The sequence below is a fragment of the Typha latifolia genome, chromosome 5 (assembly GCF_019914945.1).
Source record: "Typha latifolia isolate L0001 chromosome 5, TyphaL0001v2, whole genome shotgun sequence".
Classification (NCBI taxonomy): domain Eukaryota; kingdom Viridiplantae; phylum Streptophyta; class Magnoliopsida; order Poales; family Typhaceae; genus Typha; species Typha latifolia.
The window spans coordinates 13802378-13825952 of NC_133090.1; the positions used below are offsets into that span (position 1 = coordinate 13802378).

At 37.4% G+C, this 23575-nt stretch overlaps 3 protein-coding genes and 1 long non-coding RNA gene across 6 annotated transcripts; 2 read left to right on the plus strand and 2 right to left on the minus strand.

Annotated features, from left to right (window-relative positions):
* Positions 1-56: 56 nt before the first annotated feature.
* On the minus strand, positions 57-2880 carry LOC140788090 (uncharacterized). Its single transcript, XR_012108961.1, has 2 exons — positions 2360-2880; positions 57-337 (listed from the first exon to the last, which is right to left on the minus strand). It is a non-coding gene; the product is annotated as an uncharacterized lncRNA (long non-coding RNA).
* A 728-nt stretch (positions 2881-3608) lies between these two features.
* Positions 3609-5530, plus strand: LOC140788075 (uncharacterized). The gene has a single exon (XM_073137185.1). The coding sequence runs from the start codon at positions 3667-3669 to the stop codon at positions 5362-5364; it is 1698 nt and encodes a 565-aa protein (XP_072993286.1). The 5' UTR covers positions 3609-3666; the 3' UTR covers positions 5365-5530.
* A 4817-nt stretch (positions 5531-10347) lies between these two features.
* Positions 10348-15704, plus strand: LOC140788610 (protein TIFY 8). 2 transcript variants are annotated; one of them, XM_073137939.1, is made up of 6 exons: positions 10348-10837; positions 13134-13324; positions 13456-13907; positions 14123-14210; positions 15093-15318; positions 15418-15704. In XM_073137939.1, exons 1-6 carry the CDS (start codon positions 10657-10659, stop codon positions 15504-15506), a joined length of 1227 nt encoding a protein of 408 aa, XP_072994040.1. In that variant the 5' UTR covers positions 10348-10656; the 3' UTR covers positions 15507-15704. The 2 variants fall into 2 exon arrangements, with proteins under 2 accessions (XP_072994040.1, XP_072994041.1); XM_073137940.1 differs by having other exon boundaries at positions 10380-10837; positions 13184-13324.
* Positions 15705-16449: 745 nt separating this feature from the next.
* On the minus strand, positions 16450-23158 carry LOC140788413 (katanin p60 ATPase-containing subunit A1). 2 transcript variants are annotated; one of them, XM_073137659.1, is made up of 8 exons: positions 23118-23158; positions 22735-23035; positions 21432-21900; positions 20005-20202; positions 19342-19586; positions 19074-19232; positions 18817-18904; positions 16450-16930 (listed from the first exon to the last, which is right to left on the minus strand). In XM_073137659.1, the coding sequence occupies exons 2-8, from the start codon at positions 22851-22853 to the stop codon at positions 16649-16651; spliced, it is 1560 nt and encodes a 519-aa protein (XP_072993760.1). In that variant the 5' UTR covers positions 22854-23035; positions 23118-23158; the 3' UTR covers positions 16450-16648. The 2 variants fall into 2 exon arrangements, with proteins under 2 accessions (XP_072993760.1, XP_072993761.1); XM_073137660.1 differs by lacking the exons at positions 22735-23035; positions 23118-23158 and adding an exon at positions 22546-22688.
* Positions 23159-23575: the final 417 nt, after the last annotated feature.

A 23575-nucleotide genomic window follows, 5' to 3' on the forward strand; every position in this document is an offset into this window, starting at 1 on the left:
AAAAAACATATATGTATATTACTGACATTCAAATGAAACTTAAAACCAAAGGGAGATGAAATAAGAATACACTAATTATTTAACTTAAAAATTAGTTGCGATTGCTCATTTCACTTAGTACATATATAATGATAAAACCACCGCAACTAATTTCAATTTAATGACAAATAAATTCTTACTCTATCCCTCTCTACTGTCAAAATTCATCCAAACCCCAACATTTTCCTTGCGAAATAACATCAATAACTAATTAGCAGGCCTTGTTCTTTCCTTCAACAAGTAGCGTTCCATTTACTCCCTTCGAGACACCAACAAGTTCTTGATAGAATGACATCCTCTGTCCATGTTAGAATGAAGAATGATGCAACAATAATTTTTATTATTACTTTTAGTGTATATAATGAGTTATTTCCGCATACATCTTCTAACATGATATCGTACTAGTATCTATCACAGGCCGCCTTCTCTGTTCTGTTAAACCTATCTTCTTTACTTAGTTGATCTTTGCCATTAGCTTGTTTCAGACACCTCTCATGGAGCATCAAATAGATCCATTAGCTATTTTTGTCATCAAGTTTTTCTTATCTCGAAGCCCAATTGATAGAATGTGTCTTCAAATTAAGATCCATGGATAAATACTAGTTAGTGTTAACTCACTAATTTTAATATTTTTAAGCAAAGATGAGCAGCAGAATTTGAATTTATAACCTCTCGGTCATAATAGAGTTTCACAAATGGATGTCTTATGTAGCTATGTTTTCATAAAAAATATTTTAGAAGTCCACTAAAAAAAGTGTGTTAACCAAACACATTATATTTAAATAAAATTAATTTAGAAGCAACCAGCTTAATCAAATTGTCCTCTTGTCATCTCTTTATCCATTCAACCATTTACTCAATCAATTATTATTTCATCATTTTCTCCACTACTCTCTCCTCCTCGAATCCATCTAATATAAAAAATTAGTTAACTGTTAACATAAAAAATCTCTCTTAAACCCACTATTTTTAACATCACATTAAAATTAAGTAGGACAAGTGTCTATGTTAGCCCTTTTATTTTAATGAGTTTTTCAAGCCCTATTTAAAGGTGTCAGGAGACCCATCTCCAATTACCATCTAAGTTGTTCTCCCTCTCACACCCATTGCTTCATAATATGAATAGTAAGATTAAGCTCTACAAACTGAAGTGCATTCATTTTTATACTAGATTCATCTTTTTATAATAAAATGCGCAAAAGATGCCACATAAGAACCCATTTTTATTATTTTGAAACTACAAAACTCTTTATACAAATGATAGCTCGTAATGCTACCATTTCTTAATCTTTCTTTCTAGTATGTCACCTTTATAACTTGAGAACATGAACGCCTGTAGAAATGAGCTCTTTTGGTAGCCACCTTAGATAACTTATCAAATCTCAACAACATTTCACGTAATGCTTCATAGTGTTTGCCATCTCTTTTTCTTTTTTGTCCTAGTATGATACCTTTAAAACATGAGAGCATCATCACTTATATAGCTCCTTTGGTCTGGGCCCACCTTAAGAGAACTCATCACATCTCAACAACATCATCTAACAAAATTAAGGCACGAACTTTAATGCTCCATAGGGCTGCCATCTCTTAAATTTTCTTTTTTCTAGTATGGCACATTCATAGGTTGAAAGCATCAACACATAGAATTCTATGAGCTCTTCTAGTTGGGGGCTGCTGTAAGCGGGCTCATCGAAACTAAGGCATGAACTTTATTGGCTATTGCATCATAAGTAATCGATTTATAAGCCTCAATGTCAATGTCAAACAATGATTAGAAGTTGCATACTCAAGAGTGATCTAAAAGAGAGGGTTGCTCTTTTGTTTAGCCCATTAGTAATCAAAACCTCTTTAATGTAACTAAGAATTACTATATTATTTCTGTTTTAACTATATCACCCATCAGACAAGTTTATCAAGTGCAAGCTAACCTCTCTTCTCTCTCCCATACTTGCATTTTCTCATTCATCACTTCCCTTTTAAACCTAGAATATATAAAACATCGCTAAACACTAAAGTTGTAACATTTTTAATAAATGCCTAGTTTAAAAACTAAACTACTTGGCAAAATACCAAATAAACATGTATGTTAGTCTCAATCTGAATCCAACCCAAAGGATATTTCCAAGACTCAGTGGAATTATAAGAAAACCTTATGAGATAATATCATCAATTGAACACCTGAACTGTCCTAAAAGCACACAGACACACAGTTCACTAAATAATTCTATTATGACACTACCAACTAGTAAAACAACAGGATAAGAACAGAGCATGAACTGATTGTTTCAGAAAAGGGATAACTTTGGGAAAGAAAACTTACCCGCTCAGAGAAGATTAAAAAAAAACAATGGTCGGGGAGAGGAAGGAGGTTCTAAGAACTGTAGGCATGGGCGGAATTGGCAAATTCTTTAACCACTCTTTCCATTATAAAGCTAAAAGCTAAGCTAAATATAAAGAGAAGGATTTGCCAATGCCCCCGAGCCCATAACTCTTAGACACCCACATCTTCCTCTCTCTAACTCTTCCCATCTTGTAGGAAAGGCAGCAAGGGAGAGGGAGAGGCGATTAGAAACCATCGGCATGGGAGGGATCGGAAAGCAACTTTGAAGCAATTTTTCAGTAATCTTAGCGTGCTTTCCAAACCTGACCCATACCAATAGCTCCTAAAAACCCAATCTCCCTTTCTCGTCTACCTTCACTCGTCTCTCTCTCTCTCTCTCTCTCTCTCTCTCTGCTTCTGAGTCTCTGTTGCTGATAAAGAAGAGACCTTTATTATCGCATTGGATTCTCTAGTTTTGTAAAACCACTTGTTGCGCCCCTGGTTTTCAAAAACCACCTTGTTTTACGCGTGTATGGTGTTGGGAATGCCCCAGAGACAACGTGCTTTCTTAGAGGACATGAATTGTATGCAAACACGTCTGCAGAAATTTGTTGCGTACGGTCAGCGAGAGCCTGCCACATATATCAGTTGCGTAAATTTCCTACAGGCTACAGCAGATATGCTGACCCTCTCTCTCTCTCTCTCTCTCTTTTTGATAAAAAAGAAAGAAAAAGATTAAAATAATTTTAATAACTCTTAAAAATATTAAAAAGAGAAATTAAAATTTTAAAATTAAATGAGAGTTATTTTAATATTTATTCTAAAAGTAGCGGAATATTTTCCGCTCTAAATTAAATCGAGTTATTTTTGAGATATTAAAAGTAAAATAGTAAAACATAGAGCGTAGATGAAATTAAGGCCCATCTCTACATGATTGGGCTAAGCCATGGTAATTGAATTTTGATGGGCTTCCTTTTATTTACAAGTGCGAGGCAAATTATAAACTGCGAAGCTCGGATGGGCAGGCCTTCGCTCTTAAAGCTGCAGTTGCGAAGGATTAAAACATGATCCTTGTGGAGACTTATTAGAATTCATTCTGAAGGCTTTTACACGTGTCTGTAGGTAAACTTAGTTTGTTTGATAAATTTCCGAATAATTTAATGAACGGATAAATCGACCCACAATTTTAGTCAGGACTCAGGCATAGTAAAGTTAGTATGGCAAATCCCAACCAACGTAAGTAGCCACAAATTATGTGTACGTCTTAATAAATACTCTCCCTGCGCCGTCACTCCCATTGAAATGTTATGTTCTCCAACTTCTTCTCCCGATCCTTCCTCCTCCACCCACTCACCCCAACTCCCTCCGCTCGTCTCCTCTTCTCCACCTCATGCCTCTCCATCCCACAAGAACTCGACGCCGAGGCTCGTATCGCCGCCGACTCCTCCACCGTCCTCCACCTCCTCCGCTCCACCCCCTCCCATAACATCTCTTCCGCCCTCCTCCTCTCCAACGTCACCCCTACCCCATCTCTCATCTCCGCCCTCCTCCCTTCCCTCTCCTCTCTCCCCTCGTCCTCCCTCCTCCCCTTCTCTCTCTGGTCTCGCCCCCACCTCCCTCCTCCCCTCCTCTCCTCCCTCGTCGACCTCCTCGCCAAGTCCCGCTCCTTCCACTCCGCCTGGTCCCTCCTCCTTTCCCTCCCCCCTTCCCCTCTTCCCTCCTTTGTCCCCCTCTTCCGACGCTACGCTCGCGCCGGCCATCCCTCCGCCGCCGTACGCACCTTCCGCTTCCTTCTCCGCCATCCTGAGTACGTCGCCGTCGAAGGCGACACTTTTTCGGCTGACCCGGCCGACCTCCTTATCGACGCGCTCTGCAAAGAAGGACACACTCGCGCGGCCGCAGAATTCGTCGCCAGCAGGCGCGAGGCGGACGAGAATTGGGTCCCCTCGGTTCGCGTCTACAATGTACTCATCCACGGATGGTTCCGTGCCCGCCGCATCCACAAGGCCGAGCGGTTGTGGGCCGAGATGCAGAACAACGGCGTGCGGCCGACTGTCGTCACCTACGGGACCCTCATTGAGGGGCTTTGCCGCATGCGGCGGCCCGACCAGGCCGTTGCCCTTTTGGATGAGATGATGACGGCTGGAATTGAACCTAATTCGCTCACCTGTAACCCCATTGTTGACTCCCTTGCTGAGGGCGGTCGGTTTAAGGATGCCCACAACATGCTTGAGAAATTTCCCCTGTATGGTGTTTCCCCCGATATCTCCACTTTTAATTCCCTTGTCAAGGGTTTTTGCAAGAATGGCGATCTCGTTGGGGCCAGCAAGGCGCTTAAGATGATGATTGGAAGGGGCATTCTTCCCACCGCGACCACGTATAATTATTTCTTTAGGTTCTTCGCAAAGTTTGGGAAGATTGAGGAGGGTATGAATCTTTACACAAAGATGATTCATTCTGGGTACTCCCCTGATTGCCTTACGTACCATCTTTTGATCAAAATGTTGTGCGAGAAGGATAAACTGGACTTGGCTGTTCAGATGATAAGGGAGATGAATAGGAATGGATTTGAGTCGGACTTGGCCACGAGCACCATGTTGGTGCATCTTCTTTGTAGGATTCGTCGATTTGAGGAGGCTTTCGAGGAGTTTGAGAGTATGTTTCGGAGAGGAATTGTGCCGCAGTATATTACATATAAGATGCTCAAGAAAGAATTTCAAAGGTTGGAGTTGCTTGAATTGGAAAAGCAGTTGGTGGAGCTGATGAAATCAGTTCCACATTCGACCAGATTGCCTGGTACCTACAGGGATAAGGAAGGGGATGAGTCTGTCAAGCTGCGGAAGTCTATAATGAGGAAGGCCCAAGTTATTTCTGATGCTTTGAAGGAATGTAAAGATCCAAAGGAGTTAATTAAACTAAAAAGCTCTACCGAGAGTGCTTTAGAGAGCGCAAATAGGTTGATTGCAGATATTAGGAGAAGAGTATATGGAGTGCGAGGTGAGTAGCACTTCTGTTTTGTGAAATTAGAAAGTTACAGTTGGCTGGAGATGTGAGGATGGCAAACTATAGCTGCTATGTTGTAAAACATTGGATTCGCTTGATTACTTACAATAAAATCCTTGTAAATTTATCTAGGAAGATGATTTAAGTAAGAAACTTCCTGGATTGTGAGGGGTGCTTTGTTTGTTTGCTTAAAGTGAGTACTTACAATCACCAACGCAACTTTTTACAGGCAAAAGTGACAGCATTTTCTTTGCAAAACGGCTGAGGAAGCAATTCCGGTTTAATGTTATTGTACATTTCATGTTACTGAGATGATTAAATTTCTTTATGTTATTTTTATAAAGATGTTAATGATCTTCCTTTGCAAAGGATTCTTCTTTTTTTGTTCTTGTAATGTTTAGCATAGTATTATTACATTAGTGTTTGCACTGAAATGTCTCACCATTTAACAGCTGGAGTTTTCTTTGCATACAGAACTGACTCTCTTTGAAGCTAAAATCAGATTCAGAATACCTTTCCTGCATTTCTGACTTCAATACTTGTCATGAAATGTTTCGGAACCAATCTCCCCTTCAAGCAACTTCTTCTTTTCATAAATGTATTCTGGAATGATTCACCTGGAGCTGAATTATAAGACACCAGAAAGCTTTAGTAACATACAGATGTAGGAAATGCTTAGCAGGACCACAGGCATAGCTTGGAGATTACATCATTAGATAGGTTGACAGATAATAGCCTGTTCTGACCTGGTGTATGTGATTTTCTTTTGGTAATTTTTCCTGGCTGTCAGTGGACTTGATGGCAATTCAAAGATATATACATGAGGAGAACCATTTGCACTTACATCTTCATCAAATAAACCGAAATTCTAGATTTTAAACACCTGAGAATTTGGGGACATTTTGATGCTCATCCATTCCTGGTTAGCTGCTTTTGTGGATCAACTTTGAGCAGCTTAATCAATAGAATATTTCCTCTGAGCATGCAAGAATATTTTTAATTTAAATATGTTTTGAAGAATATCAGTATGGAATAAGATTACTGATAGTTAGTGGTCTGGTCTTAGGGCAATCCTTAATAGTATTCTTCTATCCTGACTTCATAAAACCGTTAGATGATTCACCATAAACAAATATCTTATTTTAGTATGCCTTGAAGAACATGGTCACATGGTCAGAGAACAAGATTCTTGATCATTACAAACTCTGATCCCATAATCCTTACATTGTACTGACTATTCAGAAGAATTTGATGATGGGTCTGCTGACTCTGCCATCTGCCTAAACAATTTCTTTCAGGTATTTGCATGCATATACTAACTAATAATTTCTTTTAGTCTTGTTCCAAATCCATATTATCACTTGCGTAGTCAAACACTAGATGATAAACATATCTATCTTTGGCAATTTTTATTGTAAAAGTTTTTGTGGTATATTGGAATACCATTAGTTATGCAAAAGCTGATAGTAACTGTAAATCTATCATCTGTATCGATATTAGAGTTAGGACCGTTGCTGTTATTACATGTCTAATGTCTCTGGACAGCCACTGGTTGGCTGAATGACGACACTTGTTAAGAGCAGTCTTTCAAGTACTAATCTTCTTGTCACACAGCAAGCTCAAGGTTGATCCGGCAGCATATGTCAATCCTTTTCATTTGGCTATCTAGTCCAGGTCAGGCTATTTCTGATATGTTATCCTCAGTTCCAGATCTTTCCTTCACTTTCTTGTGTCCTCGAAGCAAATATAGAACTTTTGTATCAGGCTGCCAACTTCTGTCGAATTCTATTGAAATGTTTGTTATACTCTCTGCCAAATCTTGTGGTGAATTACAGAGTTACAACTTATTCTGCTGGAGTTGGACCAGCTTGCTGTAATTACAGTGGAAATTTATGTACATCACTAGGCAAAAGAACATGGAGATTTTTGGTTTGCCCTTCACTCAAAAAGTTTGATTGGTAGTTTGGTACTGAGTGGTACTCTAGGTGAGGACAGACACCCTACTTAAAATCAACATGCCATGTTGTTTCTTACTTTCTTCGGCTACTTTGATGATCTATTTGTCATTTTGCAGGAAATTGGAAACAGTCTTATATCAAACTTCCAGATTTTCAGCATAATAGGACGCCATATTGCACAATGCCAGACTAGTTATGCAGGGCCTAAAGAGGGTAAGATGTACACAGTATATGTGAATCCTGTCTTTCTGGTATTTATTAAACCAGTGGGCAATACTTGGCTACCATTATATTCATATATCCAATTATTGCTCTTAGTCTGTAAACACAAAGATGGGTTTTGCAAATATAGGGTCTAAGAAGGACAAGAGAGATGTGGCAAGAAAGGAAATCTTCTCCATGGACTGTATTACTATTACAATGGGGGATTGTGGCAAGCCCCACACTTTAGCCCTCAATCAACAGCTACTGATTGGAATTCTGATGCTGATCTGAGTTGGTGTTTCCAGAATCATTTCAATATCTATGGTTTACAGATTATATGATCGAGTGATGTTCTCTGCTTTCCTCATGCACACTGTAGTTTAGTTCACTTATTGCCACTAGCATCATTATTATCTAATGCATTTCTGCAAACTTTACCTTTTATGGCAACTTCAAGAATATAATGTGCTTTAGTTTATGATGTCTAGGCTCTACGGTCGTCTCCATGAGAAATTCTGACCCCTCAAATTGAGTACCCTCTAGCATTCATGACATCCTCACTTCTCTCAAGGGTCATCATTGAGAATATTCTCCATGCTGTGAGCTACAGTGACTGTAGTATTCTTGGGACAGAATGATACACCTTATCACCTATGAATCGTGGAAAGTGAGCTCACTTGGAGTTGGCCCTAGCATGATAAGCATGTTGAAAATATGTTTGGGATCTAGATTTCTCTTCCATATCTGCTAGAATGTATGAACCTCTTATGCTTTATATTGGGAAATTGTATGACTTAAAAGTTAATGAAACCTGTTTTCTGAGTTCTTTCTGGGGATTTGGGAGATCAAATCATGGATGATTGATGGCAAGTCCTGGATATTTGTTATTATTGAATACTATTAATTAATAGAAGAAGAGATAACCCGTGGTTTCAAATCTTTATATTTTGTTTTAATCAAGTTTATTATCTGTCTATCGTCACTGTGAGTTCTTATGAGCCACTTTCTCATGCAGTGAATTTTTAGTTAAGCAAAATCATTTTCAGTTTTCTGTTATTTTCCCTAGTCATGCTTCTTTTCTTTTCCTATTATTTTCATTAGTTTGTTGAGCTGCCTATTTTTCTCGAGGTAGTATATCTCTATATTTTCTCAGGGTCTGATCCTAAAACTCTTTTATCTTGATTCCAACATGTTGCAGGTTGCAGGGGTACCAGTTCATTGCATCTGCAGCTATAAACTGTTGATTTCAAGAATGTAGGCCAAAAGATGGCAATCCTTCTAGACAGCAGCTTCAGGAGTCCTGATGGCTGGTATAATCAGAAGTTAAAAAGGTAACAATTGTTTGAAAGCATATTGATACTTGATAGCTCTTGCCAACCATCACTACTAATGATTTCCCATTCAGCTGAGATCTTCAATCTCAACATGACATGATGAGAAGTAAGAAAGCTGACCCAATCGACAGAATGGATAAAATGACAATAATATAGATAGAGATAGAGATAGAGAACTTAGTTCAAACTTTCTATCAACTTATCCTAGGGATAGTTGATTTGCCAACACGCCTAAAAAGGTGCTAATCAAATGTAGATGTGATAAGTTTTTTTTTTTTTCTTTTCTTCTTTCTTTTTCTCCCACTCTAAACTTACATTGAGTTGTGTGAGTCTTCAAGCACTAGCAATCTGGGAAAAAAAAAATCTGGAAGCATTGCGCGTGCAAACGCTGTGATGGTGGAGAGGATTTGGGCCCCCTCCCCCACCTGGAACCAAAATTGTTTGCTTCTGTATGTGATCCTAAAACTCCTCAATTTATAATCTCTCTCTCTCTCTCTCAATTATCTTTCGTCATCCCATTTGAGAGGGCTAAAAGAAATTAGAGTGATTCTACTAGTTATCTTTTTTTTTTATAAAAAAATTATGAAAAATATAAATTCGTGCCCTCTCACGTGCCACTTCACATATTTTAGTACCACAGGTATTTCTCAAATCCAATATTATATTTTTTCCACTAGATACTTAAGCATTGTTTCACTGTCATAATTGTCCATATAGACTCGTGATCACCCTCTATATTCCTACTTGTCGCATCTTAAGTTGTTGTCCAAACGAACACGTGACCTTCATATATTCCTAATTGTCTTCTGCAACCACTACTCGCCTGCACAAATATTACACCATACTTGTCATTGATTTATCAAGCTTTTTTTTCTTTTCTTTTTTCTCTTTTCCACCTTATTGCACAAAAAGGGAGGAAAAAAAAAACTCAGTAAAACCACCTCGTATTTAGTCACAGAATTATTCTCAAAACATTCTTTATTTTTAACGAGTTTGTGATGAAATGGTAGATTTAAGATCTAAGACATAGTAAAAGTATTCTTAAAGCGTCCAGATAATGTTTCGATAAAAAATGTGATTTAGATGGCCTTTGTTCTCAAAATTATTTTCATGTAACTGGTATGGTGGATCCTATCGATAATTAGTGAGGAAAGAGGGAGAGAGAATTCTGGGACTATGATCTAATACTATAGACAGTGATATATGCAAAAGTAGCACCACATAAATTTCCTACCAAATTAATATGAAAGGGAACAGTTCGAGGGTACATTTATTGGCACGCCAAATTTCTAATCGGGAACCCTTTCCTAGTTAACATCTTTATCTACATTTGTTGAAAAATAATAATATCTTTATATAATAATAATAATAATAATAATAATAATAATAATAATTTATTTATATTATTGTGACTAAAATAATTTATTTATTATTGCTACTATTATTTTTATTTTCTAACACGAACCTTCCCTTCTCTCTCTCTCTCTTCGCTTTCTCCTCTCTTTTCTCTCTCATTTCTTTGTATTCTAGTAGTACAAAACAGAGGAGAGAGAGAGAGAGAGAGGCAGGAGCGATGAACAAAAAGAAGGAATGGGCAATCAAAATCCCACCTTTTGCTTTTTAATGCCTCCCCACCTCTAAAGACACAACCAAAAGCCTCTCGTCGTCTCTCTCTCTCTAAACTCATCTCTCTTTTATCTTTCTCGTACTCCGAGCTCTCTACTCCTCCATGAGGGGGAGGAAGAGAGGGGACGCTGTTAACTATAAAGGGTGAGGAAAGGGGCATGAGGGGAGGATAATGGCGGTTGGGATGACAAGTGGGGAAGAGAAAAAACCCACCTTTCACGATTTCTTCGGGAGGGTAGCGAGGAGTGGGGAGAAGAAGAACCCGTTGGAGGCGGAGCCGGAGATATCGGCTTCTTTGGGGGCTACCTCCGGTGGTCATGGGCTTGTTTCGGGAAGCTCCGATCTGGGCTCAGGTGGGTTTTTCGTGGGTCCTCTTCGTATTCTTCGCTTTGTTTCTTCCTCTGGGGTTTGGATTCGGGGGGTTTTGTTGGCTGTTGTTTTGCTTCTGTTCGTGTCCTTTCTTTTTTCCTTCTGTCGGAATAATTATTTTCTTTGGTTTTGGTTTTTTTGCCTGCGTCAGCTTTGTTGATTCGTATTTTTTTTTAATTTTTTAATTTATTTTTGGTGGATTTATGTGGGGTGATATTTTTGTACTTTGAGACTCTTGTTTTTGGTATTACTTTACTCAGCTGCGAATTGTTTAATTTTTCTTGAGAACTCCGGCTTTTACTAATTTACATGCGTATTTTATACATTTGAGAGTTCTTTTTTCTTATTTGGTAAGTTTAATTTATTTTGCTAAAACTGGGATCAGTATTGGTGTTTGAAATAAAATATACTTGGATAAAATCAAGGTATAGTTTAATTCTCTTGCTCATTTTAGCTATTCCTGTTTTGGGTAGTGACCACTAGTATTTAAATTAGTTTCATACTCTTTTATTACGTAGGTCTAAACATTCCGGGCTTTGTGTAATCCCATCTTTGTGATGCCATTGAAAAGTTTCGACTATAAAGAATTGAGAGATTGCTAGTTTCCTCTAACTGCTGCATGCATTGGACTAAATGTGTAGGCATTTGTTTTCTGTGGCTTCCTGATGAAAGGAAATTGTATGCACATTGCATGAAAATTACATTAATCTTTCTCGGATGTAAATTGTGAAATATTCATGAACTGTATTAGGATTATTGTTCAATATCTTGTATATTCTGTAAAAGATCATGGCTTGAGGAATGTGATATATTTTCTGAAGAGATAGGTTAGCATGGGAATCTTGAGCATTTGACTGTTCTGCCATTCCATACTTTTGGCTAGGCAAAAGAGAACTAATTGAACCACTTAAAAATTCTAGCAGAGCATATCACTAGAGCTCCCATCTTCCTCTGGGCATATATTTGGGTTTGTCAAATTGAGCTTACTTGAGTTCATTCCTAAAAAATGATGCCCAGGCTCAGGCCATTCAAATATACCACTGCCGGCTCTTTTGTTTTCCCAATGGTCCAAGTAAATCATTGTAATATATTCTCTCTTCCATCAGCTTTCTGTTTGTCCTTTAAACTATCTTACTTTGAGTACGACTGCAATGTGCTATTGTTTTTTCACTTTTTCTTACAAAAACTTATACTAGAGTTGGAAACCTTTTGGATGCTTTGATATCTTACCTCTTTTGCTTTGTCATTCTTTTTCTCTAATTTAATTGTCTCATGAAATCTTTTTGCTCTCTTTCTGATTTGGAATGCACAAAATTTTATGTACAATTTGGTGAAGCTAATTGCTTCATTTTCTAATCCTCATTGTATAATATTCCCATTCAATATGTTGAAGGATTTGCTTCATATTAGATGGATCATTGATTTGTTCCATATTTATATCTTCTGCAAACCATCTCCACTCACTATTGTATTGCCACTCCACTAAATTATACAATCACCCACCCCATCTACCACCTCCACTAATTAACTCTGCCAGTTTCTAACTCTTTTGGGTTGATGACTCTTGTAAATGTATACTTCCTATAACTATCGTCATCATTCCTATAATTTCCATGACAGCACTTCATTCCTTTGGTTGTTATATGGCGAGGATGGTAATTGATATATATGTGCTTTGTTCTATTATCTTATAACCTCCTCGCCAAACAAAGAGTCTTTCATGATTTCATCTAACCATTATTTCTTCTCATCAGACACTACAATTAAACTTTATTTCACTGCAATTGTATTTTCCTGGGATTTATTTCTGCTTCTTGGCATCTGCCCTTTTTTCCTCTTTTTGCTGAATGTCCTTCTTGAAGGTGGACTCTCCTCTCTTCCACTGCTCCTAGTCGCTGTGCTTAGATTTTTTATGATTGTCTTTACTTTTTTTTTCTTCATAGCTGCTGCATTACGAGAGAGACCAAAATCTGATCTATTTCTCATCAAGAATGTATTTATATATACACACACATGATTGTGTGGTATGTCAACCCTCAAGCATAGCATAAGATTATATATACATCAACATGCTGAATATTCCATGGAATGTAAAAGAAAGTCATCATGAGTTACCCTTTTTTTTTTGCTTCTGTGTATTTTTCCTGCTGCATCCACATTTTTCCAGTGATGGTGTTGCTTATTCTATTTTACTTCACATATCTTGACCGTTCTAAATTTTGACACAATTTCTATTTCATGGACATAAGTTCATTTATTTTCTTTTCCTAAATTTGGTAGAGAGGCAGGGGGTGAACAATTCTGAGGTTTTTCACTTTCATGGTAGGAAGGCTTCTATGTCAGGGCCTGAGGTAGGTAACACATTTTCAGGGAGGAAGAGGACCAACTCAGATTCAGCTTATCTGGGTATGATGGCAGATAGGATGCTTCCAGTGAGCTCAGATTCTCTCGAAGGCTCACGCATAATGAAGGTATACTAATTATGTAGCTCGCCATTTAGGCATTTAACATTTTATCCCATCAAACAATTAGTATATCTAGTACTTTTAATCATGAATACCAATTACGTAATTCTTTACAAAATATAAACTTTTCAATTCAGATGTTTGGAAAAGAAGTCATAAGTGAGCAGTCAGGAAGATCACAAGAAGATGAAATTACATTTTCAATGCAGCCACCGCAGAGACCAGGTTCTCTGATGTTACGCCCACCTGCTGGCAGCAGACCTGAATCTCCTATTTTAAGATTGGAAAGAACTGTGCCCAGTTCTGGGCAAATGGTTTATTATCCTTCACGCTTTGCTCAATCTGGCACATACATGGATAAAGTTTCTTCTTCTTCATATAGATGTGGGAATGCTAGTATGGGTGCCACACTTGTTTCTCAATCTGCTGCAGATGAGGGTTCTAGAACAGGAGTTAAAGGTTCTGGAGTCTTGAAAATTATTGACCCAAATAGTGGAGTTGGTGAGAGGAATTTAATTGGGTTAATGCCTTGCAGCAGTAAACCGAAGGTCACCCAAATGATTGAACCAGAATCTTCTAATGTACCCAGGTAATCATTTTTCCTTCCATACGAGGGTGGAAATAAGTTATTGTCATCAAATCCAAGGTATTGCGTGCTGCCAACACACCTCGTGCCGGTGGCTTGTCAGCACAGTTTATGTGCTACCTGGCATGGTACCCTGCTAATAGAGTATTTTCAGCATGATGTAGCATGCTTTGTTTGACATATTCAAAGCCATCTGATTTCATGTTTGTTTAATGCAGTCGACATACCACAATGTCTGTTGGTCGGCAGATGACCATATTTTACGCTGGCCAAGCACATGTCTTTGATAATGTTCATCCAAATAAGGTAGGTTCTATTTTCCCCCTTTTAGTTGTTTAGAAGGATTGAACATGGAGAAATTATGTCTCAGTAAATTTATTCTCCTGTTCTGAGATTGATAGCTTTTGAACTGTCTTCCTTTCTTCACCTTGTATATTGCACCTAGAAAATATTTGGAAATTTTTGTTGGATTTTCTAGAAAAGCTCTTATGGTTTTTTTAAAATATATGTTCTATTTATTCAATTCACTCGTTGTGAATTGGTCATCCATATGATGAAATAATGAAATAATGAAAGTGAAATTAGACATAATTGTGGAGCATTATGATTCCCTCGATATGATAATTATTTATCATTCCTATCCTCAATCTTGTACAACAGGAATTTCAATAGCGAGGTAGGAAATGCTGTCTTGGTCATATATACATATACATATATAGAAAAATTATGGAAAAAGATTATGACAGAATGGAGGAATGTAGCAAACATTTTCTAGTCTTTCTGTATGTGCTTCTTAGAAATTGATTTATTATGGATTATTGATGATAATGCAGACTTCCAAGAAAATAAGATAAAAAAGAAGTCCAGTAAAACTCTGATTCATCGGATTTCTTTTGGAAAACTATATTTATAAAGATAGTGAACCTTTTATCAAGATGTAACATGGACCAACTAGCAAGATAAGGCTCCCAGAAACAGATACAAAGTAACCAAGAACCTAATGAATTTTCTCCTCCAAAATAAAAAATTCTAGAGGGGCTCTTACTTAAGGTATATTATCTTCCATGTCTAGTTTGGAAACTAGATAATGAATTACTTCTGCTGGTCTTTTCATTTAGCTGGGATTAGACTAGATAGAAACTTTGGTTTCAACACAGTATGACATTTCAGTTTTCCTCTGAAGAATAGGCAGATCTGATAATGGCATTGGCTGGATCAAACGGAGGATCGTGGTCAACCACATACTCCCTGAAATCTGATGCGCGCCCATCCAATACTGAAGCTAAAGTTCCCAGCAAAGAGGGTCAAATGCGAATAGGCAGCTTACCAGCATTGGCGCATGGGCTTTCAGAAGCTACACCGAGCCGGGTTCTGATGATTGCAGATCCAAATGATCTTTCAGGTCCTTTACCTGGTATACATCCTGATGAATCTCTTAGTCTTCTTTTAATTCACTTATTTTTAGATAACATGCTATCTCATTGGACATCCTGTTTCGTAATTGTGGCCTTAGGAGTTCTTCAAGATAGCGTGACTACTAGAGATGCAAGGCCATCTATTCCATCGGCACAATTTCACATGGAAGGGAAGAGGGATGCATGATAGAATTCGTGTATGATCCAGCTACATTGGTAGCATTTTGGAAACTTAATTGGTCGTCCCATATTCTCACTTTACTGGTCAGTATAGGTTGTAGACTGATACCCAACTGCTACTGAACTTGGATGCTCATGTCTCTGGTGCCTTTTACTTTTATGAATTGCACTTCTTTACAGATGCATTACATGTCTCTGTTCTTCATGATCTTCTTTGTTTTTCCTTTCCCTGTTTCCTTTCTCCTTATTTTAACAAATTAGTTTGGGTAGGGTCACATCATAATCTTGTGCTACTTTTTTGTGTGATGTTAGATCTAGCGGGTTTGTATTCCTTCCTCGTCGGTTCAGGCCCTCTGCTGTTTTAATCTGTTTCTGTTTTTCTTTTTTAAAATTCAACTGATTAGGATCTTTATGTCATGTTATGCTAAACGCATCCAGGATTTGGTGGTTTCAAGTGACTCATCTGTCTAAAGTTATACAGTTGTAATGATCCCTTTTTTTTTTTTGTGGCTTATTCAGTTTTATTGACTTGCATTTATTCATAAAGAATATATATATATCAGTCTTCTATTTCTTCCCGACATGCTTCTGTTTCAACTTTGGAGAATTCCCTATTATATTTTATAGACCAAAATTTACTGTGACTATTATTACTACTATGATTATTATTCTTACGGTTATTATTGTTTCTCATGACTTGGGAGTTGTTTCCATTCCATTTTAGTTTTTATCTTCTCTTTTCTTTGAATGATTTTACCTCAAGGTCTACAGAAAGTAGCAATCAAGTGCCCCTTTTCCTCCTATCATGAACACAGAAACATTAAAAAAAAAATTTCCTTTCTATTTGTCACGCTCTGACTAGGGCTGTTAAACCTTCTCAATACCGGTTTTAGCGAGAGAATATGAATATATCTTTTTGCACGAGTCTAATAGTAACCAACAAATGCAGATAGGTCCAAGCACAATATTCTCCCCATTGTGATAATTTACAATTACAAAGACCAATAAAGCCAAGGAATGGCAAATCACTCGCCAATAAAAACGTAGTTAAGCAGTATAACAACATCTGTTACAGGGAAATGTTAATGATACAGAGAAGCAAAAGGATCAAGAGGAGCACGAATAACTTCCGTCAGCATTTTACAACTCTTACGCTGATCCAAACTCAGCAAACCACTTCTCATGACGTTCTATATCAGTAGGAGAAACACTTCTCTGGACCTTTGATAGAGCTTCTTCAAAGTCGCACATAGCTACAGGATCCTTTGAGATCTCATCCTTTGACATGTTCTTAATCTCATCTCTAGTCTTTCCTGCAATCTTTCGCCTCATACCATTTAGTGATGCATCTCGGCAAACATTGGTGAGATCGTCTCCACTGTAGCCTTCTGTTCTACGAGCTACTTCGTCAATGTTTACATCAGTAGCTACCTGTTCACATTATGTAAGAGTAAGACAGAAAGTAACAAACAAGAAGCATCGTTCACATTGTGTAAGACAGTAAGAGAATCAAAATGACAAACAAGAAGCATAATGTGATTAGAAGAACCCAAACTAGGTTTAGTAAGTGATTCTATATAGAAATTTTGAAACCTAAAGTTCCAGCATCATTGGAAGTTCTGCACAGTTAACGTATGCCCAGACAGTTACTCGGCTATCAGCTATTTATAGCTTAAATTGCAGACAGCCAACTACAAAGCAAATCAGCATGTTCAAGTTTGCACTTTAGTTATTAGCTTCAGATTTTTTTCAATCACTTTCAAGTTAACTGGCCAAAACAACCCGGAAGTGCCTACTGGCATAAACCATTTAAAAGCAAGTCAAATCAGATCAGAATTAGAAAAATAAAGCTATGTAAGATAGTCTTTAGAAAAAAATAGTACCTTAAAAAGATCCAGATATTTATTCTCTACCCAGAAATTGTAAATGAATAATAAATAGAAAATTACGAATATCAGCATATTTGACAGATATATCAAACTGATTACAAGTGAAGAGGATCAGTTTTCTTCGTCATGTTCAGGTTGTATACTAGTCGATAACTAAATCAAGATAAATTTCAAGCCAAAGAGAAGCTTCAAAGAGCTTTCTGGTTGACACTTGACAGCCCTACTCAAATCAACATTTCACAAGAACACAAATATTTGTTAAATACTAGCCCTATTTGGATATGGTTTTAGACATACCTTTGAATATGTTTAGTGAGCCCTAAACTTGTTTAGGTGGCATAAGAAATACTCATATATTTTACAATCAAACATTCACTTATGTATATTTTAGTAAAACCTAATATAAGATAAATCACGTGATAGAAGAGTGAGATAAAGTTATCTTTAAAAAAAAATATGCACGAACCAAATAAGATAGTAGGGGTGACAATCGAGTCAAGTTAATCAGGTTTGAGTCAAGTTGGGTTCAGATCGAGTCATTATAATGTAAACACAAACACGACACGTTTATTAAACCAGTTGGAATTTCTAAACATATAACAGGATAATTAGGTCATAAATGGGTTAGTCGATCATAAACAAGCTATTCTGTTATAAATGGGTTGGTGGGTCAGGTCATAAACGGGTTAATTGGATTGAGGTAATAAACACAAATATAACCCATTTAATAATCGAGTTAGACACGTTGACTCATTTATGACTCAAACCTAATTAGATTAAACCTAAACTCGTTTCAAAGTTGGATTATCGTGTGTCACGTTATCAATTGGGTTAAATTTTGCCACTCCTACAGTATTCGAACAATAGTTTATCCCAAAACTAATTTAAAAGCAACCTACTTAAATCCAATTTTCTCTCTCCTCTTTTCTTCCATCTACTACTTTATATTTACTAACAAAATCCCCCTTAAAAAGATATTTCTTCAATCATTCTCTCCCTCTCCCATCTCTTTTCTCATCAATTTGTTATAAAGGGTATGTTGGTTATTTGACAAAATATCTCCAAAATTTATTACTTTTTTTGTATCACATTGAGTGTAATTAAGTCACCACTAAACCAATTTACAATCAAATACCATATTTCCTAAACCAATTTAAGCTACCTTATTCAAATTTAAGAGAGGAGTATAGCTAACAGATTTAGAATTATACCATATGCAAATGCCACCTTAAAGTTCAAAACTTCTATTGCCAATTCCAAAGAACAGTAAATATGTTGTGGCTAAAACGGTGATTCTCAGGCAGTCATTCTAAATGATTTAACTATAAGCACTGATCTGGAATAGTAAGACGCATATCAGGATTTGATTTATGTGAACCTCTAACAAGATAAAAGGGATATCACAAACAATCCCATTCAGGATTTTACCTCAACTGTTCTTAGATTGATCTTGATTAGCTCCTTTCTGCTCTCAAAGTTTGGAAGAGGAATATAAATCCGTTTTTCCAGCCGCCTCCTAAAAGAGATTGAAACGTGAACAATCAAACATCACACCAAAGAAGAAGGAAATTCTCATAGAGAAATTTCAAATAACTTGGTGATGCTGCAAGTGATACCATGAAAAAATGAAACTATGATTGAAAGAGAATGAATGCCAGATTTATGAAGCAGAATAACATTTGAACCTGAGTGCTTCATCAATGTCCCATGGAAAGTTAGTAGCAGCCAAGACCATCACTATCTTTCGCTGACCATCTTCCCCAGTGGTGCTGTTGTTTACACCATCTACTTGCACCAGTAGTTCAGACTTCACTCTTCTGGATGATTCATGCTCACCTGAAGCTCTGAAGAGAAATAACATACTCATAGATTAGCCATAAGAAGCAAAAAAGTGAAAGTAACCAACTTGGCATGGTTGAACTCTCTTGAAAAAATGGAATTCCAGGTACATACCCACGAGAATTGCAGAGAGAGTCAATTTCATCAATAAAAATTGTGCTTGGAGCATAAGCTCTTGCAAGGTCAAAAAGGCATCGAACCATGCGCTCACTTTCTCCACGCCATTTTGAAGCCAATGTTGCAGAAGAAACATTGAAAAATGTTGTACCACATTCTGTAGCTACAGCCTTAGCCAAGAGTGTCTTTCCAGTACCAGGTGGACCGAACATAAGAACACCTTTCCATGGGCGACGAATACCCTGAAAACAATTAAATTAACGCTCTCATCATGCCACTTTTACGGCTTTTGAGGCATCAAACGCTAGATAGGGATCAGATCTGCAGAAGGTTTGATTGTAGCCTTCAGCTATCAATTAGCGAGTGCAAAGAATCCAATCCAGTGGATGGAAATTATCTAGTTCACATTTATACTGAAAATAAACCCAATTGAGAGGAAGAAATCATGCACATAAAAATCTAACAGATGAATAATGATATTTAGGCTTTAGTTACTGATATTTTATTAGCATCGGAGAAGCTTGCTGGTGAAAAGGACAACATATACGACTTAATTTAAGTTTGTTTTCCTATACTTAGGTTGAATTGGGTGGACATATATGACCAAATTGAACTCCATATCTATGGACTTTCAGTTGGATAAAAATCATAGGGCTTTACCTGAAAATACTCAGGCATCCATAGAGGAAGAACAACAGCTTCCTCTAGAAGCCTTTTGGCTTCGCTAAGACCTGCAACATCATCCCACCTTACACCCGGGGTGGTCTCCAAGACATCTCTTTCCAGCATTGCAGCTAAGTCTGCATCAGGTCCTTCATACTGTCCCTTTCTTGACTTCCCTTCTTCTGAATCACCACCCTAGAATGATAGAAGCAAAGGAGTAATGATAATAAAGAAACCTAATCATAAACGAGTTTTGAACCTAAAGTGTCATTACTAGTGCATCATGTATGATATGTCACACTTGTGAGATTGACAGTGTCAGATAATTTCAGTAACTTCATGAGCAAGATCACATTCTTCACAATAAGATATTTATCTAGGTCAGATACTCTAATCGAGGATGTGTTACTGGCATAAAAGAAGTGAGAGAGACACATAGTGCAAGATGATTAAGAACCTCAACAAGAGAATCCTTCTAGCTAACAAGGCAATAATCTTGAATTCACTTACCTCTATTCAAATGTCTAAAGAATTTCATAATCTTCACATGCCTCTCATCCTTGCCCAAGAAACTATCACATCATCCAAAATTTCATCTTTCATGAAAAGTGTGCTAACCTGTCACATTTCAGTCATTTCTCTTGCTACGCACAGGATCACTGAAAGATCTTGCATGCAGACACACATAAGTTCAAACTCACATGATCATAATTTGGAATGAGCTGGTTTGGGGACTGTATAACATTAGTCCAATCTTGCTTCTATCTTCCTAGAGGTTTCGAAACTTAATATAAATTCTACTTCAAATTTTAGTAAGGCCAGAATGTTTGGCATCAATTTTCCATTAGCTTAAATTCTAAAAGTTTCCCTCTTCTCAGAACATGGAATAGCAAAGTGCAACAAAGCAAGGAGGGAGGAGAGGGCGTATGAGTCAAGGAAAAGAACTAGCCACAAAAGAGAATCATTTCTAACAATAAAAGTGAAAACTTGCAACAAGTAGGAAAGCCAGGGGAAAAATGTTTTATGTCATGGTAAATTATTTTTGGATTTTGAATCAAAAGCAATATATGAAGAGAAGAAAAGGATGCTAAAATATAATGCTTGTGTCTTTTCTTAACTAACAATGAGAAACAATGAGCATTACATAAAGTGTCCTATTGCTATTAGCCTCTGAGAGCAGCTTCTATTATCTTTTCTTTTTCAACCTTACGTACATGTACGCAATTTTACTGATGCTTATTAGTGGATTTGATTTATTCTGTGACTAGAGCTCTCAGTGTATAATTTAAGTCAAGTGAGGTAAGTCTGTTATTCAAGTAAACTAAGCATATAACCTATTAACCATCATGCAGTTAGCAACTTATGGCATAGCAATGAAACAGAAACAGAAATAATGGGAAAGAGACCAGCTAAACATAATTTACCTGCGAATCTGCCTTGTTAGAACTTGATTTCCCTTTCTTCCCTCCCAATCCAGATGCAGTTGATGATCTGACACCTGAACTACTCTTACTTGCACTAGATTTTGCCCCACGCCCAGCAGATCCAGCCCTTGATGACCCACGTGCCCATGTTGCATCTTGAGAGGTTTTTCTCATGCCTGCTTGACCAGCTCTTGTTGATCTTCTGTTCTGTGTGTCTCGGCTTGGAGGTCTCCAAACATCAGGATCATCCAAAGGTGCACCTGAGGATGTCGGATATTCGTCCAATGGTTGGAAAACAAAGGATTTAGTAGGAATAGGAGGCGAAGAGGACCGCCTAGTCCCAGGAACTTCCTTGAAGGACCTTAATTCCGCGTCCAACTGTTTCACAATATCTATTTCTTCAGAAATAGCTTTTTTGCAGTTCATCCATTTTGATCGAGAGGTAGCATCATCCAGAGTGCTCAGATGCCTATCCATTGAGATCAGACATATGAGAGTTCACCATCAGTTTGTACCATTCATAAGAACAGGATGAGAATACAAGGGAAGATAAAGAAAACTAAATTTTATTTGGTCCATCATAATATCGGTCTCTAATATTTGCAACTCTTGCAGACACATAAAATGTCACCAACATCACTTCAAAAGGAACACCTACAACAAAGCAAATCTCTAATTCTTTTGACTTTATTGAAACAAATAGTAACTCCGAAACAAGTATAATATTAACTTCAACTCGAAGACTTTCCAACAAAAGAAAACTATATGTCCCATAAAAGAATCTATTAGAGACACCTAAAATTTTCTGAAGTTAAATCTTCATGGGTCATGACAATAAATTTTCTAACGTTCTAACTATTAGGCAACTAAATTGGAACTTAACAAACTAATCATACCTGAAAAGAGTCATGAAAATCAATAAAAAGAATGTAAACCAGTAATTCCGACACAAATAGAACTTCTTAACTGGATCAATTTCTCTAAGCTAATGACTGATCAATTTCTCAGAAAAAAATAGACTAAGATACTAAAAATTCAAGAAAAGAAAATCATGACAATGTACCATTCAGAGAAACAGTTTATAAACAAACAAGTGAACGAGCAAAAAATCTACCCATTTACGTGCTGCATTAAAATAAACCGTCTTCCACTAAATCTTCATCGACCTCCTTATCCTCGTCCAAACTGATTGTACTTAGACCTACCCATCAAATGTAGCAATCCCAGAAACACTGCAACTAGATCCAACGAAACATTGAACCGAGAGGAGGAGGGGAAGAGGGATTTTGAGAGGATTACACACTTGTTGATCTGAGCAATGGCGCCGTCGAAGAAGATGATGGAGGTATCATAGAGGCCTTCGAGCGCGTAGTCGCGCGCGAGCTTGAGGTGATCTTGCAGCCCCGATAGGGCTCCAGCCATCTCCCGAGCACCAGATCTAGCGTTTCCAAGAATTTTCTTGAGCTATTATCGCGGAGGAAGACGAATCCAGGGACGTCGCCCCCTTCCTATAAGGTTTTAGGGCTGGGGACAATTTTTGGGCAATGGAGCTCCACCACACTCCGATGCGGCCAAACCCAGCACCGGACCCCACGACTCTGATGCTGCAACGAAAGAGTAATATTATTCACTCTTCATCATAAGAGATTTTATAAATTAACTTTTTTAGAGCCCGAGACCAAATACCATAGCAGCTCAGCAAGAACCCATCATGCCATGGCTAATGGCTTACAACTTTTCTATCCTAATTTGCAAGCCAACGGGATGATTTTTTTTAAAAAAAAAATTATAAATAATTTTACAATTTTAAAAACTAATTGTTAGTATAATAATATCATTAGTAATTGAGTCAAAGAAGTTCTGTGGTTGCTTGTGAGAATATTAATTGGAAGGAACGAGTCTGATGCAGGTGATTCCCACTAAATGCTTGTTCAAATTTATTAAAATTACGGGTAAAGAAAATGGGTCGTTTGCATGAAAAGAAAAAATGAACTATTTTTTATTTTTCTTTTGCAGAACTATCCAAATTATTCTTCTCTGGCTCATCGGGCTCGTGCAAGGTTTATAAATGGGCGTGCCCCAAATCTGGCTGTTAGAAGGCTCTCGTCCACTACCGCACTCTCTGCCGCATACAAGCTTATATA